The sequence below is a fragment of the Triticum urartu genome, chromosome 7 (assembly GCF_003073215.2).
Source record: "Triticum urartu cultivar G1812 chromosome 7, Tu2.1, whole genome shotgun sequence".
Classification (NCBI taxonomy): domain Eukaryota; kingdom Viridiplantae; phylum Streptophyta; class Magnoliopsida; order Poales; family Poaceae; genus Triticum; species Triticum urartu.
In genome coordinates, this window is record NC_053028.1 from 137,572,406 (window position 1) to 137,589,430 (window position 17,025).

At 43.2% G+C, this 17,025-nt stretch overlaps 1 protein-coding gene across 2 annotated transcripts; it reads right to left on the reverse strand.

The window, feature by feature from the left end:
- Window positions 1-949: 949 nt before the first annotated feature.
- On the reverse strand, window positions 950-15,328 carry LOC125521135. Of its 2 annotated transcripts, XM_048686178.1 has the most exons (25): window positions 14,665-15,328; window positions 14,438-14,562; window positions 14,260-14,354; window positions 13,991-14,185; window positions 13,505-13,592; window positions 12,526-12,577; window positions 11,903-11,968; window positions 11,129-11,283; window positions 10,973-11,043; window positions 10,575-10,766; window positions 10,441-10,482; window positions 9,166-9,273; window positions 8,920-9,009; window positions 8,700-8,775; window positions 7,339-7,435; window positions 7,188-7,257; window positions 6,907-7,083; window positions 3,131-3,253; window positions 2,491-2,574; window positions 2,184-2,368; window positions 1,950-2,088; window positions 1,783-1,842; window positions 1,608-1,679; window positions 1,392-1,515; window positions 950-1,263 (listed from the first exon to the last, which is right to left on the reverse strand). In XM_048686178.1, exons 1-24 carry the CDS (start codon window positions 15,102-15,104, stop codon window positions 1,402-1,404), a joined length of 2,916 nt encoding a protein of 971 aa, XP_048542135.1. In that variant the 5' UTR covers window positions 15,105-15,328; the 3' UTR covers window positions 950-1,263; window positions 1,392-1,401. The 2 variants fall into 2 exon arrangements, with proteins under 2 accessions (XP_048542135.1, XP_048542134.1); XM_048686177.1 differs by having other exon boundaries at window positions 950-1,515.
- Between the last annotated feature and the right edge of the window lie 1,697 nt (window positions 15,329-17,025).

The window sequence follows — 17,025 nt, forward strand, 5'->3', positions numbered from 1 at the left end:
CCAAAACTGCACATGGTTGGTGGTCTTCACCTAAAATAAAACCCCAAGTTGTACTAAACATAGTTATTTTCTTCCAATCCAACATATCGTAGTTGTTGGTCTTATGTGAATAGTTTCAGCTTTATTCTCACTTCCACCTTCCTGTTTCATCTCTCTTTCCACTTCCTTCCTGTTTCCCAAGACACCAACTCTTTAGTCAACACTCGATGGCACACCTCAAGCTTCATCTGAACCTGCTTCATGGCACTTGAGCGGGCATGTTTGGTTGGTGGCTAACTTTGTCATAGCTCGCCACATTATGTCTGTCAAACTTGTTTAACCTAACGCTCAAATTCTTAGCCAGATTTTGACTTGCCTCAAGGAATCATGTCACACCTAACTTATCCCTTGCTTATTTCTCACAAAAAAAACTTGCTTTGGGTATGGTAGAACCAAACATCCGCCTAACTTGATGTGTCAAAATATGGCTAGATACCAAACAGCCCATGGTACGGTGAGAGGGGGGTGGGCAAAAAGTTGCGATCCCTTCTCATATGTTGTGTTGTTTTCTGTTGTATAAGTTCGTACCGTGCCAGCAGAGAAGAGATTTTGGTTCGATCTGATGACGCCCATCAGCGCTTGTATACGGGGTGCATGCTGCCATGCACGCCCATGCACAAAAAGGTGTCCGCTGCAGAAAATAAATTGCTAGTAGAACGTGCCGACTTAGGTCAAGTTAGCGTACTACGACGAAAATTTTGAAAAATATAGGAGGAGCCACACTATTTGCCGGTTAAAGACAGGAACCAGGAAGGGACAAACGTACCAAGCGCCATCTCTTGCCCGGCGTAGAACCGAGCCGAAACGTACCCAGGCGGTTAAGAAGCGACAGCAGCAGCAGAGGCAATATAAATGTGGAACACAAGAAATAAAAGCACGTTTGGCTTACCCTTAAGCAGACACTTGTGCAGAAATCATTATCCAGTCAGGAAAAAAATAAACAGTTGAAACGAAGCAACAGAATATGTGGTTTATTTTACAGACGTACACCGTCAGCTGTTCTGGGTGCAAAAATTTCTGGATCTATTTACATTTTGATCAGGCCTCGGCGGCAACGGTGTACAACACAAATAAATGGGCGACCCCGTGTATCACTGCCATCACAGGCTCAGGAAACTTCCGTGTTCGTCAGGCGTGTTTCTCAACGAAACAGGGCCACCGTAGTACCGCTCAAATAGGGCTCTAGGTGTGTACCGAAAAGTGGAGAAAGGAGCAGAGTGGACGCTACAGGCAAAACCGCAAAAGGTGGACATCAGAGTTTCAAAGGAATAGCGCTATCGCTGATCTGACTCCCTATGGCTAAATCGGAGCACATTGGTACTACAAGTGATACAGTGTGGCAAAATTGCTACCGGAATCATGTTAGCTGCCGAACCCGAATGGCGATTTGCTCCTGCTGCCGCCTTCTCCGTACTGTTCGTTCCATTTTCTTAGCTCGTTCATGGTTGTGGCATCGAAGGCAACAGATGGGCTCACCTGCACAGCAAAAATGAAAACAATCAAACATGAAACGTTAAATATCCTCGGGAGTGCACAGCACAGTCAACAGACAGTTGGTTTCTGTTTACCTTGGCTTTCGCTTGGACAAAGTCATCCAACTTTAAGGACCTCAAAGAAGTTTTCGTACTGCCCACAGCCCCCTAAGAGAAGGTGGCAACCAGGTGAGCAAAGACATCAAGAGGAAGATCCATGGTGAATAAACTTAGAATGCAACAAGTAATACTAAAAGCAAGGAAATGCCACCTTCTTTTCTTCTTCTAGCAGTTCATGAACTGGCCTGTATGCTGCAGCTACGCATAGGTTCTGCAGAAAATGCACCAAACGAGTTACACATAGGTGAAGTGGACAGCAGACAATTTGGTACGCGAGGGAGAAGAATAGAACAGCTGTGGATGGCTTGAGCATGATACCTTCAAGTCACTCCCAGAGTAACCTTCTGTTGCATCGGCTAGTTCGTCAAATCCAAATTCAGATTCTATGTTTTCTTTGGCAAGTAATATCTTGAGAATTTTCATCCTATTCTGCGCATCCGGAAGGTCCACGTATATCCTGCAGGTCATGTTGACATATCATCACATTTAAGTCACTCGAGCCAAAATAATATTTTCCCATGCACAGCACAAGCACATCAATGCAGATTTTACCTCCTAGGCAAACGACGTATTACAGCGTCATCTAGATCAAATGGACGGTTTGTTGCACCAAGAATAAGGATCCTTTGACTGTCTTTGGACCTTAGACCATCCCAAGCTGCCATAAATTCATTGCGCATCCTTCTCGTTGCTTCATGCTCCATTGCACCACCCCTTGCACCAAGTAAGCTGTCAACCTACCATTAGCAAATCAAAATTGTATGGGTCAGGAGATTCCGCATGACCTGTCAAAATGATAAGGATGCCGTCCTGAATATAAAACACCTACTTCAGTATGTTTGATCAAATGAAAACTCACCTCATCCACAAATATGATAACAGGAGCTAGCCGACTTGCAAACGAGAAAAGGGCTTTGGTGAGCTTCTCACCGTCTCCAAACCACTGTTGACAGAAAATGATGGAAGTGAATTAAAGTTGTCAAATAATGGATACATTCCAGGAAAAGAAAATTCACACAAGAGATGAACTTCGATATTTGGCTTCATTGTTTCATGTAAAGCAGCAGGCCGCACTCGCAGCGGGGAGAAACTGTAGATCAATGCAGTGCTGAATAGAGAGATTTGACTATCACTATAGTACCAGCATATTACATGGAAAGGTGGCAGACTAGTGCAATCTGACAAAACCATAAATGGTTACTGCCAGTCTTTGTTTACAAAGATAATGTCCAGTATTGCTGTATTACACATCCAACGAAGTGTTCTGGTTGCTTCAGGTATGCTGCTATCAGTCCGCAACTAACAGTACATTCGATACAGGAGGGGCCGAGGGAGCTAACCACGCAATTTTTTGTGAACTGAAAAAACATAAAATTGGTGCAGGATATGGTCGAATAGGAGAACGGACTCTTCAGGTAATATAGAAGCAATTCATCATTAACATTCCATTCAGTTGTCACATAATATAACTCCTATACGCCGAATTCAAATAAATTTACCTTCGACGTGAGACTAGAACCAGTTATGCTGATAAAATTTGCTCCAGCTTCTGTCGCAAGTGCCTTTGCCAAAAGAGTTTTTCCAGTTCCAGGAGGCCCAAAAAGCAATATTCCTTTGCAAGGCTGAACAAAGGTCCATACAGATACATCATGTTAAACATACAACTATGAAAAACATAAAGATATGCATACAGAAGTACACATCTAAGAAAGCAAACTAAGATTTAGACGTTTCTTCAGAGATATTCTTATTTTATAGGAAGTGCTGTAAGAATTCTAGCAGTGTTTTTGCATGGAGGAGCTTGATTTATGAAGTTGAGTTGTGTTGTATGGCATAAAATGGCATCACATTAGTACAGCTACAGCAATTTATCCTGAATCCCTAAAGCATGAAGTTATAAGCATGTAATATTTACTGTTAATGGTATTGGATATCAGGCGAAGGAGGTGGAGGATACCGGCTTCAAGCTGTGGTACACAGGGACGGCTGCAAACAGAAATGGCGTAGGCATCTTGATCAACAAGAGCCTCAAGTATGGAGTGGTAGACGTCAAGAGACGTGGGGACCGGATTATCCTGGTCAAGCTGGTAGTTGAGGACTTGGTTCTCAATGTTATCAGCGCGTATGCCCCGCAAGTAGGCCACAATGAGAACACCAAGAGGGAGTTCTGGGAAGGCCTGGAAGACATGGTTAGGAGTGTACCGATTGGTGAGAAGCTCTTCATAGGAGGAGACCTCAATGGCCACGTGGGTACATCTAACACAGGTTTTGAAGGGGCACACGGGGGCTTTGGCTATGGCATCAGGAATCAAGAAGGAGAAGATGTCTTAAGCTTTGCTCTAGCCTACAACATGATTGTAGCTAACACCCTCTTTAGAAAGAGAGAATCACATCGGGTGACTTTTAGTAGTGGCCAACACTCTAGCCAGATTGATTTCATCCTCTCGAGAAGAGAAGATAGGCGTGCGTGCCTAGACTGTAAGGTGATACCTGGAGAGAGTGTTGTACCCCAGCATAAGCTGGTGGTTGCTGACTTCCGCTTTCGGATTCGTGTCCAGCGGGATAAGCGTGCCAAAGTCGCTAGAATGAAGTGGTGGAAGCTCAAGGGGGAGGTAGCTCTAGCGTTCAAGGAGAGGGTCATTAAGGAGGGCCCTTGGGAGGAAGGAGGAGATGCGAACAATGTGTGGACGAAGATGGCGACTTGCATTCGTAAGGTGGCCTCGGAGGAGCTTGGAGTGTCCAGGGGAAGGAGAAGCGAAGATAAGGATACCTGGTGGTGGAATGATGATGTCCAGAAGGCGTTAAAGAGAAGAAAGATTGCTTCAAACGCCTATACCTGGATAGGAGTGCAGACAACATAGAGAAGTACAAGATGGCGAAGAAGGCCGCAAAGCGAGCTGTTGGTGAAGCAAGGGGTCGGGCATATGAGGACCTCTACCAACGGTTAGGCACGAAGGAAGGTGAAAGGGACATCTATAAGATGGCCAAGATCCGAGAGAGGAAGACGAGGGATATTGGCCAAGTCAAATGCATCAAGGACAGAGCAGGCCAACTCTTGGTGAAGGACGAGGAGATTAAGCATAGATGGCGGGAGTACTTCGACAAGCTGTTCAATGGGGAGAATGAGAGTTCTACCATTAAACTGGACGACTCCTTTGATGAGACCAGCATGCGTTTTGTGCGGCGAATCCAGGAGTCTGAGGTCAAGGAGGCTTTAAAAAGGATGAAAGGAGGCAAGGCGATGGGCCCTGATTGTATCCCCATTGAGGTGTGGAAAGGTCTCGGGGACATAGCGATAGTATGGCTAACCAAGCTTTTCAACCTCATTTTTCGGGCAAACAAGATGCCAGAAGAACGGAGACGGAGTATATTAGTACCAATCTTCAAGAACAAGGGGGATGTTCAGAGTTGTACTAATTACCATGGAATTAAGCTGATGAGCCATACAATGAAGCTATGGGAGAGTCATTGAGCACCGCTTAAGAAGAATGACAAGCGTGACCAAAAATCAGTTTGGTTTCATGCCTGGGAGGTCGACCATGGAAGCCATTTTCTTGGTACGACAACTTATGGAGAGATATAGGGAGCAAAAGAAGGACTTGCATATGGTGTTCATTGACTTGGAGAAGGCCTATGATAAGATACTGCGGAATGTCATGTGGTGGGCCTTGGAGAAACACAAAGTCCCAGCAAAGTACATTACCCTCATCAAGGACATGTACGATAATGTTGTGACAAGTGTTCGAACAAGTGATGTCGACACTGATGACTTCCCGATCAAGATAGGACTGCATCAGGGGTCAGCTTTGAGCCCTTATCTTTTTGCATTGGTGATGGATGAGGTCACAAGGGATATACAAGGAGATATCCCATGGTGTATGCTCTTTGCGGATGATGTGGTGCTAGTTGACGATAGTCGGACGGGGGTAAATAGGAAGTTGAGTTATGGAGACAAACCTTGGAATCGAAAGGGTTTAGGCTTAGTAGAACTAAAACCGAGTACATGATGTGCGGTTTCAATACTACTAAGTGTGAGGAGGAGGTTAGCCTTGATGGCCAGGTGGTACCTCAGAAGGACACCTTTCGGTATTTGGGGTCAATGCTGCAGGAGGATGGGGGTATTGATGAAGATGTGAACCATCGAATCAAAGCCGGATGGATGAAGTGGCGCCAAGCTTCTGGCATTCTCTGTGACAAGAGAGTGCCACAAAAGCTAAAAGGCAAGTTCTACAGGACGGCGGTCCGACCCGCAATGTTGTATGGCGCTGAGTGTTGGCCGACTAAAAGGCGACATGTTCAACAGTTAGGTGTGGCGGAGATGCATATGTTGAGATGGATGTGTGGCCACACGAGGGAGGATCAAGTCCGGAATGATGATATACGAGATAGAGTTGGGGTAGCACCAATTGAAGAGAAGCTTGTCCAACATCGTCGGAGATGGTTTGGGCATATTCAGCGCAGGCCTCCAGAAGCTCCGGTGCATAGTGGACGGCTAAAGCGTGCGGAGAATGTCAAGAGAGGGCGGGGTAGACCGAATTTGACATGGGAGGAGTCCGTTAAGAGAGACCTGAAGGATTGGAGTATCACCAAAGAGCTAGCTATGGACAGGGGTGCGTGGAAGCTTGCTATCCATGTGCCAGAGCCATGAGTTGGTTGCGAGATCTTATGGGTTTCACCTCTAGCCTACCCCAACTTGTTTGGGACTAAAGGCTTTGTTGTTGTTGTTTGTTGTTGTTGGTATTGGATATCAGGAATGAAATTACTGTAGGAAAAAGGAAAACTCTCTAGCCTGAGGCTTGGTTAAGGATAGCAACCCGATCCATTGTTTCATCTACTGCAGACTTGCAATGCTAGTGCTGGCTCACTAAAAAAATTCCAACTCACTAGACTAGAGGACCAATTATGTACGTTTAGGATTTTCTTTTCTCTGCTTTAGTAGACATCCACAGGAAAACCTCTGCTAAAATCTCCGTAATCATTAACTATAAAACAACATCGGGTAACATTGAGTATTAGCTGAGCACTAAACAAACTTCCAGCGGCATAGCACCAAACACCCCATGAAAATCACAAGTACCTTTTTTATTTAGAAGTTAGGAATTAAAGATAAAACTAAGGTTCTTTCTGTGTTGGGATACTAATTCAATGTTGCCTGGCTATAAATTGGCAGTCACAGTAGTTTGTAAGCCCATATGGAACAAGGGGTCAAATTCGGTATTATGAAGCCCAAAATGCTACAGGTACATATGAAAATGCAAACGGAAAGCATTATTACCCTTAGCAAGTTCCCACGCGAGAAAAGCTCTGGTCTCCTCATTGGAAGAGTAACAAGTTCATCCAGTGTCTTCTTGACATCCTCAAGAGCGCCAATATCTTCAAATTTAACTCCAATTTCATGGGGAGGTACAACTGCTGATATGAAATTGCGCTCAAATTCATCTTTTGCCAACATCTGCAGCAAGACACTCTTTGAGGTTGGACATCATCACAGCATAATCTTGCTACATAAGAACAGGCATGGTTAACTCCAAGGAACAACCAAACAACTTAAATTACCTTCATGTTTTCAGAAAGTGACTTAGTTGAAGCCTCCAGCTCCCTTAGCCTCTCGATTGCTAGGTCCAGACTTCAATCAAAGAAGAAAAGATATCAACAGTCAGTGCCCAGCCATAGATACAACTGAATGCCCAGACAACTGAGGGAACACCTCTCACGGGGAATGACTAGCTTGTCACCCTTTATGGAAGGATTAATCGCTGACGACAAATAGTGACTTCTAGCCCATCCAATGACCTTCTCCGCTCCTGCATCCACATACAAAATTACAAATGCGTGCAGCAAGTAACTGTCCTGCTCCAACTTAAGACGCTTTAAGTTCTTTGATGGTGTGATGAAAGTTCATCATCATGCAGTCATACACCCACAAGCACCTGCAGCAACGAGAAAACAAATACAAACATATTTCGAGGATACATCTGGCAAGGGATGGCTGTTGCAGCTTGTTGACCACGATATTGTGGTTGGATCTAGCAACTGCAGCATTTCAGCAAGTAAGGATTGAGAAATGAGGAGAGGGTCTCCTTGGCCCGATTGCCATTTAGGACTGATGGAGGAACTTTGGTGATCGCCAACGACAAGTCGTGTAAACAAGGTGGCATGCCATGCAGCTGCATCCTACACCATTGTATACCGATGATGTTGGGGACTCCAACCACAGTGACCAGAGATTGATGATTGAAGATGGTAAGGAGCATCCAGTGTAAACCCTAGGTAGTTCAGATCTAGAATTCAACTAAAGAACGAAGGAAGGAGAAACAGACAGAGAAGTTGACGCCTGTGGATTATTAACCCATGTCGCTGCCCAGATCCAAAGGTGCCGAGCTATGATGATAAACACTAAAATCAACAAGGGAAAAACAACTCCACACTGGGAGGAGTAACCTCGAACACAAAAACCAGTAGCCTAAAAACTAGATCAACTAGTAAAACTGTATACAAAGTAGACCCATTGCCGTTAGCTATGCCAGCGGTCAGCTGGAGAGGAACGGGGGATATGGTAGGAATATGGAGGATTCGTAGGGAAAAGGAAGGCAGAGAAAGAGAAAGTCCAGAGCAGACTAGAGGAATCTATAAGCTGAAATAAAAGGTTGTACTTAAGACAGGTGAGAGGTGTTACATTCATTACGAGGGAGTATTAATTTTATTTAGCTTATAATGCCAATCATAAGGTGATGCAACTTCAAAATTTTGGGCCCATGCGCACGGACTGAGCACTGGTCATGTACTCCAGTTGCAGTTCAACTGGGATCAATATGCACAGTGCAAACAAAGGTTCCTTAACAAGAATAGCAATGTTGAGTTAGAACTACCGTAGGATCAATAAATGAAAATGCATGCTAGTATGCCACCCAAACACCAGAACAATAATCATGTGCACCAATAAACTTGAAGCCGGGCATTGTTTAATCCAAACTTTGATATGATCTATTCGCACATAAGCAGCACTGGCAACCATGATTCAGGAAAAAGGGATATGCATCATAATATGGGTCCGGTTAGCAGACTTACTTTGCTTCGTCAGAATAATGCTCTCTAACTTCACATGCAACAGATTTTCACATGATAGCCCATGATCTTCAAGCACCTGCATTTACATGTCAGAACTTACACGCAAGCACTTGGGGAAGCGAATCAGTCGTTGTCATATGTAGGTCAACTGGTCAAGTAATGGAAATGAAAAGCAACTGACTAAATCTACTGATTAGAGCTCAAATAGTTCTTCCAATACCTTGTGCAATTCTACAAGGTTATGCCTTGAAACGATTATTTTTTTGTCCTCTGCAATCTGGTTATTGAAAACTCTCAGTTGCTCATCATCCTGAACATAAAAAGAAGTATCACACAGCTGTAAAGATAACAGCATCGTCCAAACTAGGAGGGCTTGTAGTTTGTACGTTTTCAGATCAGCAGGAGAGTGCAATCAACACTGAATAACATAATAGTACTTTTGGAGACTAAAATAGTGTAAACTTACCTTTGGTAAAGGAATATAGAATTTATTTCCGAAGAGTTTCGTTATGCCATTGGACTTTGAAGGCTTCCGCCCTTGTAGTCCCCCTACCAGCCTCTTCAAGGATGATGTCTGAAAAATACAAATTTCAACCAAGTACAAATTTTTAGCCATTGCTATGGCAATCCCACCATAAATGAAACCAACTCTCCAAGACATTATTGCAAAGAAAAGTAGCTCACAGGAACAATGTAAATTCGACTGCAGAACATCATGCAACAAGGCAGAGAATGACCCAATTATGTTTTCTACCTACTTCGCTAAGGTAGAGCATTTGTTAGGTTAACAATGAAAAGCATTGCCGATTTTGGAGGGTGCATTTAAATCGTGGTGGCTTCATAAAAGCACTTCCATTATGCTAGTTTTTGACATATAAACTTACGGCAAGACTCTTCTGATAGTTGTGACAGCAATATTTTACTAGATTTGATAATTATTCTCTGCAACCAACTAGATTTGATAACAATTCTCTGCAACCAACTGTAGATTTGTTAATCGTTCTATGCAACTATCTACAGTTTAGTGCAGTGCAGTACAATAACAGCAACCTGCCACCAGGCAGTCTTTGCCAGACCTGTCTGGAGTTGGGCACCTGGTAAGGCCGGCCAACCTGGATCAGCTAAGACAAACATTGTTTCGACCAGGTCTGGCCAGGCCTTGCTTGCTAGCAGGCTTATAATGTTGCACTTACTCTCACCTTGATCTGGCACAGGGACTAAGCATATATGGGATTGCTTTTGAATTTTCTTCAAAAATAAAAATGATGTGAGGTCACGCAAGCTAGCATACCAAGCGGTCAACTGCTAACTTATCCAGCTATATCAAACCTATCCCTTACTCTATGCTAATAATGTGGGATGAGCACAATGAACAGAGCCCATGGGAATATTTAGCAGGTTAGGTTAAGCAATGTATACATGTTATCAATGCTAAAGTTTCTTTCACTCCCAGAGTTACCCACCACTGGTAACACAAAACAAATGAGGGAACGGCCAAATGAGGATACAAAAGAGCAAGGGAAAATAGCATGATACTTTTGCAGGTCTCTTCAGTTTGAAGACCTCATAGATGCAATAAACTAGCCACATACTGTGCCATAACTAATACCTAGATGGCTAGATGAGCACAAGAGACAATTAAAAAGCTAGATGGGAGAATGAGGATGTTTTCTCAATCAGTTATAACAGAGAGAAACTACGAAACAAACACATATTCTTGTATAGATTAGCAAGAAATTACCAGTGGAGACAGGCGAGAGAGATTGTGAAACATCAGCGCCTTCTGTATTTATTCATAACAAAAGTAAGAAAAGAAATATATATAATAGAATGCAAGAAGGTGAGAATGCGACTAGATGAGTTTCTATTGCTTACTGGATCTTTATCCTTGGGTGCTGCCTCGAGTATGTTCTGCCCACATATCAACACTAAAGGTCCATTAAGCTGGTCAAACATTTCCTCTACCTTTTCGATAAACTCTCTGCGATTTGATTTTGGAACTGCCCTAGAAAGCCATTGTGAACTGTCTGGAAAGTAAACAATGGCTGGTTGAAGAGATGGCAGTGCCTATTTGTACAAGCAAAGGGAATCCAGAAGAGGTAAGTTTACTGAGCAGACCAGATGGAATGGACACTGCAATTGCAGCACACAAGCATAACACCAAGTGTACCCAGCATAGAATGGTGGTCAAAGCTATTCAAATGTATGCATGCACAAAGACAAGAAATGTCAAGAAAAAAATGTTCCATACAAAAGATATTGTGTGAAATTACCTCACAAAATGCTTCCATCGCGATATGCCAATCTTCCGCCTCAGTGTCATGGTCAAGCACAATATCCTGAGCTAAAATTACAAAACAAGATCATTGTTAAAATTGCAGAGTATCCAAGCTGAATGTAGATATGGATGCTTCAGAATAGAAACATACTGTCAACCCAGCAAACTGATGGTTTAGCATCTTGCTCTTTGTTAGCTTCATCATTTTTACCATCATCCAGCTTCTCCTCAGGAGGGTCAAATAAAACAGCCACTTGATCACCATTGATCTCGTATATCTCTCCACGCTGTCCATTTGATAAAGTTCTGCGATTTTAACAGTTCAAAGAATGTTGAATTATAAAAAAAATCATAAGGAAATAGTGAATTTTAAGAATGTTCAGCGATAAGCTTACAATATCGTAAGACATAAAAATGTGAAACCAAATCATTATACATCAGAAACAATGCCGACGTGGACTACTGAGATGAACAGAAGCATAGTAAAAATCAAACTAAAGACGCATAAATTATATGTATAAGCACAGCAAAGCATTCAACAGAACTTGCAGAAGTTTCCGAATATGCCCACGAACAACATATGGTTCCAACACAAGATTTTTCTTGACCCATATTGTTGAAATGAGAAACTTCAAAAATTAGATCTACCCATATACTCCCTCCGTTCCTAAATATAAGTCTTTTTAGAGATTCCAACAAGTGACTACATGTGAAGCAAAATGAGTGAATCTACGTTCTAAAATATGTCTACATACATCGGTATGTTGTAGTCCATTTGAAATGTCTAAAAAGACTTAGATTTAGGAACGGAGGGAGTAGATAACAACTATCCAAAGGCATGAAAAGCTAAAGATGCAGACAGACATGAAATAAGGCATGCAGACAAGCCTTCTTAATCTATTCAAGAAAAGATTTATCCACCCACCTGCCGCTAATAAAGGTAAAGGCTTCTGCTGCTCCCTCTTGAGTTGGTATTTTCCCCAAAATGACCCTGTGATATGAGAGATGATATGCATCATGATAAGTGAAAGAAGCTCAATTAGTAAGACGGTCCGTAGCTACGTTAGATGACAGAGAATGAACACTGCAAACATGTGCTACATGCCCTCCCGACACCAGGCACCAACCTCGCCAGCATTACTAATGCAAAAGCATGCATGCAGAGAGAACTAACAACACGCACACAAGAACTCAAATGAACAAACATGCAACTATGCATACACCTGGATCAGCAAGTACCCAGGTGGCCAGTCCTACCGTGAGACAACCAACAACATGAACGGACTAACAATATGTGAACTTCATGGTGAAACTCATCACATCATATAACACATAGCAGTCATGTGATGGTCTGTGCATGGATGCATCAATCCATGCATGATGCCATGGTCAGCTAAAAGGCACATGTATTGCTTAGCCTTAAAAGTAGCAAATCAAGTGAGGTACAATACATGAGTCTAATAAGTTGAAAGAAGTTCAATGGAAAGGAAGAAATATCATGATAAAAGTGGCTTAAACCAAAAGGAGAGCAGAACTACCAACAAGTACCTGTGATCTGCTTCAGCAAGCACTGACTCTCCAACATACTTCACCCTATCACCTGAAACAGTGATGAGGAAAGTAGGTGATGTCTTCATACAGAGTACGGTACGTATTAAAATGGTCCAGCCTGAATTTCATATTCACCAATAGGTACAATCCTATGAAACTTAAGCAAGTGGTATAGCTGAATTATATTGACCTCATTCTCATAAAATAGCTGGAGTACTGAACTTCTTGTCAATACAAAGAGCTAAAGGCGTGTTTGGTTGGCATACTAAGGCTGCCACAACACAAGTTAGGCAAGTTTGACTGAGTTAGTCCCCTGTTTAGTTTGCTGCCACACTTGTGGCAAGATTCTTTTCATGCAATCTAGACCCCACGTGTCATTGACTCAGAAAAATGTGGCAAGATTGCCTAAAGTGTAGCGTCAATTTTGATTGCCAAACCTTAGCCATGTATGGCAAGAAAGTGTAGCAAATATTGGCAAATTTAGTCTCTGAACCAAACATGTCTTAAACTTTGGAGGAAAGTTGTTTGCGTAGAGAAGTTGATGATTCAAGTGTTTTGTGGCTAGTGAAGCTTCGGTTTACCTTGACAAAGAATAAGTGAATAACACTAGAATGCAACTGGCTACTGGCTATATACATTGTTCACGATCTGGCTGACAACCATTTATCTAATGCAGAACATTGTACACACAAAAAACAGAATGTGATAATTCAAGATGAAGGGATTGAATATTATCAGATGGGCATGTACTTAACAAGCAATTAGACCTGAGTTAATTCCCATAACATGACATATTAACCTACGGCAGAGCTTAGCCTGTAACTTCCACAGGCAATAGGTAGGTTCGTTCCACCAAGCGGGGAAGTGGCTACTTACTAAAATAAGACCAATTATCAGTGTCATGATTAACAATGTTATCTAATCTGCAGCCAACATTGGGGAAACCACTCAAGAAAAAAAAAACTTAGTTATGTACCTTTTTGGAGAGGCCTTTTCTCTTCTTCAGGCGACTCAGCGGTGGATTCTTCTGCTGCTGAAGAATTTTCTTGCGCACTAACAACTCCCTAAGACAAGAACTCAAGGTATAAGTTGTAAGCCAGAATGAGAAGCAAACACAAGAAAGGAGGAAAACGGGTTCAACATTAATTAGCATGTCAGTAGAAAAGATGGAAACAAGACCATCACATGAGACTGACACTATTAGACGCAAAATCGCTGATCAGAAATTTACTACAAGACACTAATATCAACATTAAGCCTTTTATACTATTTACTATTTTGCAGCAAAAAACTCTTTGTTTGTAGGTCTTCCACCCCTGATTTTTTAAATAGATTGTTATAGATACAAAGTAAAGGTACATCGCTCAGTAAAATCAAATAAAATAAAAGAGCAAGATGGCAGGCATTATCAAATGTCATGTTTTAATACTATATGATTTGGCAGCATAACAGAAATAAACACCTTGGCAAATTCCTCAAGAGTGCGCGGAACTAACTTCTTGAGGTTCTCCACTGATTTGCCAACTTCGTCGTCGTCACTTTCACCAGACTTAGCTTCATTATAATCTTCATCTTCCCCTTCTGATTCTGAGCCTTCATCTTCTGACTCCGGTTGACCATTCTCTTCCTCACTCTCTGAACAATCTTCACCATTATCCTACAAGGTGAGCCATTAGGTTTGCCCACAGAACTGCAGTCTTAAGCTTTTAAAATAGGCAAAGATTAACTTACATATGGAGCTAGAACACTGCTGTCCAGAACCAACAATGGTACGCGTAACTCGTGAGCAATCGCTCTTACCAATCTCTCCCGGTAAAGCTCAGTTCCTGCAATAAATGTAAAATCTCATCATCCATGCAAGCAGAATGGCACACATTTGGAAGAAATTGTCATCCTTCCTGCACAACACCTGACAAGCTCTGGAGCAATATCCTCCCACCGGACGACTGCAGCCGAGAACCGTACTCCAAAGTAGCATCCTTGTTCCGCAGGTGTGATGCCACACACTCGGTCAGCAGCTGCTTCGCATTCTTACTTGCAACACAAAGGAGAGGTGGTGAAATGCAACTGAGTTAGTCCACGCTAGGGAGGAAAAACACCAAGCAGGTGGTGTGCGTTGCGTTCCATAGTGCTTACTCGACGTAGTACGGGAAGTTGCTCCACGTGAGGCTGCTCTTCTCCCAAGGCACGGCGCGGCGCAGAAACTCGTTGCGGAAGCGCTCCCGTTTGGTGAGGAGCGGCGACTCCCGCCTCTTGCAGCCGGTGACGAACCGCTCGCCGTTAAGCCACTCCTGTTGGTCCTTCTCCCCGAGCCGCGCGTGCTCCTGCTGGTTGCTGCCGCCGCCGCCACTCCCCGCAGCCGTCTCCGCGCTCCCGACACCCTCCTTCGAGCTGTAGAACCGGCAGAGCCGCCCCCCTTCGCCGAAGGGCAGGCGCGGCGCACCCAGCCTCCGTGCCCCGTCGGGCGCGCCAAATCTCCCGGCGCCACCGCCGACGGTCGCGGGGGTGGCGAGGGGCACGGTACCGCAAGACGGCGGAGGGCGCAGGAGGCAGCGCAGCCGCATGGCGCGATGCATCGCGGGTCGCGTCGGGCGAAGCGACGAGGGATCCGCGAGCAGGCTAGGTCCCGGGCTAGCGCATGCGGCGGCGGGATGGTGAATTCTAGGGTGTGCTGTGACTGTCGGCGCAATGGCTGATAGGGTTGCCCTGGTTGCGCTGGCGGCGGCGGCGGTGGTGCACGGCAACGGCGGCCACAGGAGAGGAGGGCCACGGCGGCTGCACGGGACCGCGATTTGCGTGACTGGCTTTGCTGCGGGTTTGGGTCGGCGAGTTCCGCGTCGCTGGTGGGCCGTAGTGTGGGCTTGGGTTAGGTGGGCTTACGATGATGTACATTTCCGCTCGGCCGCTGGTACTTTCACAGACCTAGCCCACTAGATGGGTTAGGTCGGTGGGTTTACACATTTAACATTTTTGCAAATGTTTGGTAAACATTTTTCAAGTACAAGATTAACATTGTTTGAATACATGGTCAAGACTTTTTATCACATTTTAAAAATGATTTATAAATATTTTTAAATATAATATTAACATTTTTCGAATATATGGTCAAAAAAAATGTACACACTTAACATTTTAAAAATTCTTGATTAATATTTTTCAAATACTTGTTTAACATTTTTTTTCTTAAAATGCTTGGTTAATATTTTATAAATACATGATCAACCTTTTTAGCACATTGTATATTTTTTGTATACATTTTTTCTTACACATGAGAAACATTTTCTCTATAGCGAACCAACCTGTGGTTGGATGGTTAAGAAGGACTGTGGTATCCTCAGCCCACCAGGGTTCAAGTCCTGATGCTCGCATTTATTCCTAGATTTATTTCATGATTTTCCGGCGATGCGCATTCAGTGTGAAGAGACGTTTCCGTCGACGACGAGGTGTCTATGGTGACTTCGTAAATTTCAAGATGATATGCTGGCTCAGTCTTTCGAAGGTGCTCATAGGGATAGGGTGTGCGTATGTGTGCGTGTGTGCGTTCATATGGATGAGTGTATGAGCGTATATATGAGTGTTTGCATTTGTACTATGTTCAAAAAAACATTTTCTCTATACACATTTAACTTTTTTCAAACGCTTGGTTAACATTTTTTTCAAATGTTTTATGTAAAGTGTTTTTAATATATTTATTTAGAGCATTTGGAAGTATAAACAAAAGTAGAAGAAAAGAAAGCAAAAAACAACAACAAAAAACATGCAAAAAAAACACAACAACAATTAGGTTGTGCCTCCCGCATGCCTCGACCAGATCATCTTGTGATTGTCTTCACACGAGAGTTCCCTGCGCCTCACGTTAAGCGAGACATAGGGGCGCCCGTGCTAAATCTATGTACATTTTCTACGTAATTCATCTTACGGGCTGATGTGGAACAAATCAATTGGGGCGGGATTAGCGGCAGAGGCCCATCCCGGTTGAATTCATAGGTGGGGAGGAGAGAATTTATGAAAGGTTTCATAAATCAATCATTCGTGGGTGTCGGATTTTCACAAGTAAAATGTGCACCTAATCAATGGATAGCCCCACGAGGGGCCTAGCCTCTAGGCTAGGGATGAAAATGAAGTGGAAACTTTCCGTTTTTCCGGAGGAAAAATGGAAACAGAGAGGAAATATGAAAACGGAAATGGAAATTTGCAAAACGTAAGTGGAAATGGAATTTTTTATGCGGAAACGGAAACAAAAATGGAACGGTGTTTTCCGGTGGAATATGCATGGAAATGGAACTTTCCGTTTCCGTGAATATGGAATTTCTGTTTTTACTATAGACCTATAGCTGCTTTGTAGCCCAACCACTAAAGAGAACACAATGACACAATTAGTAGAATGCATGTAAGGCCCAACTTCTACTACCACACATGTACTCAACTTGACCCTATACGCAATTGTCCGGTACTACTACAATACTACGCTAAGTTGCTAACATAATGATATTATTT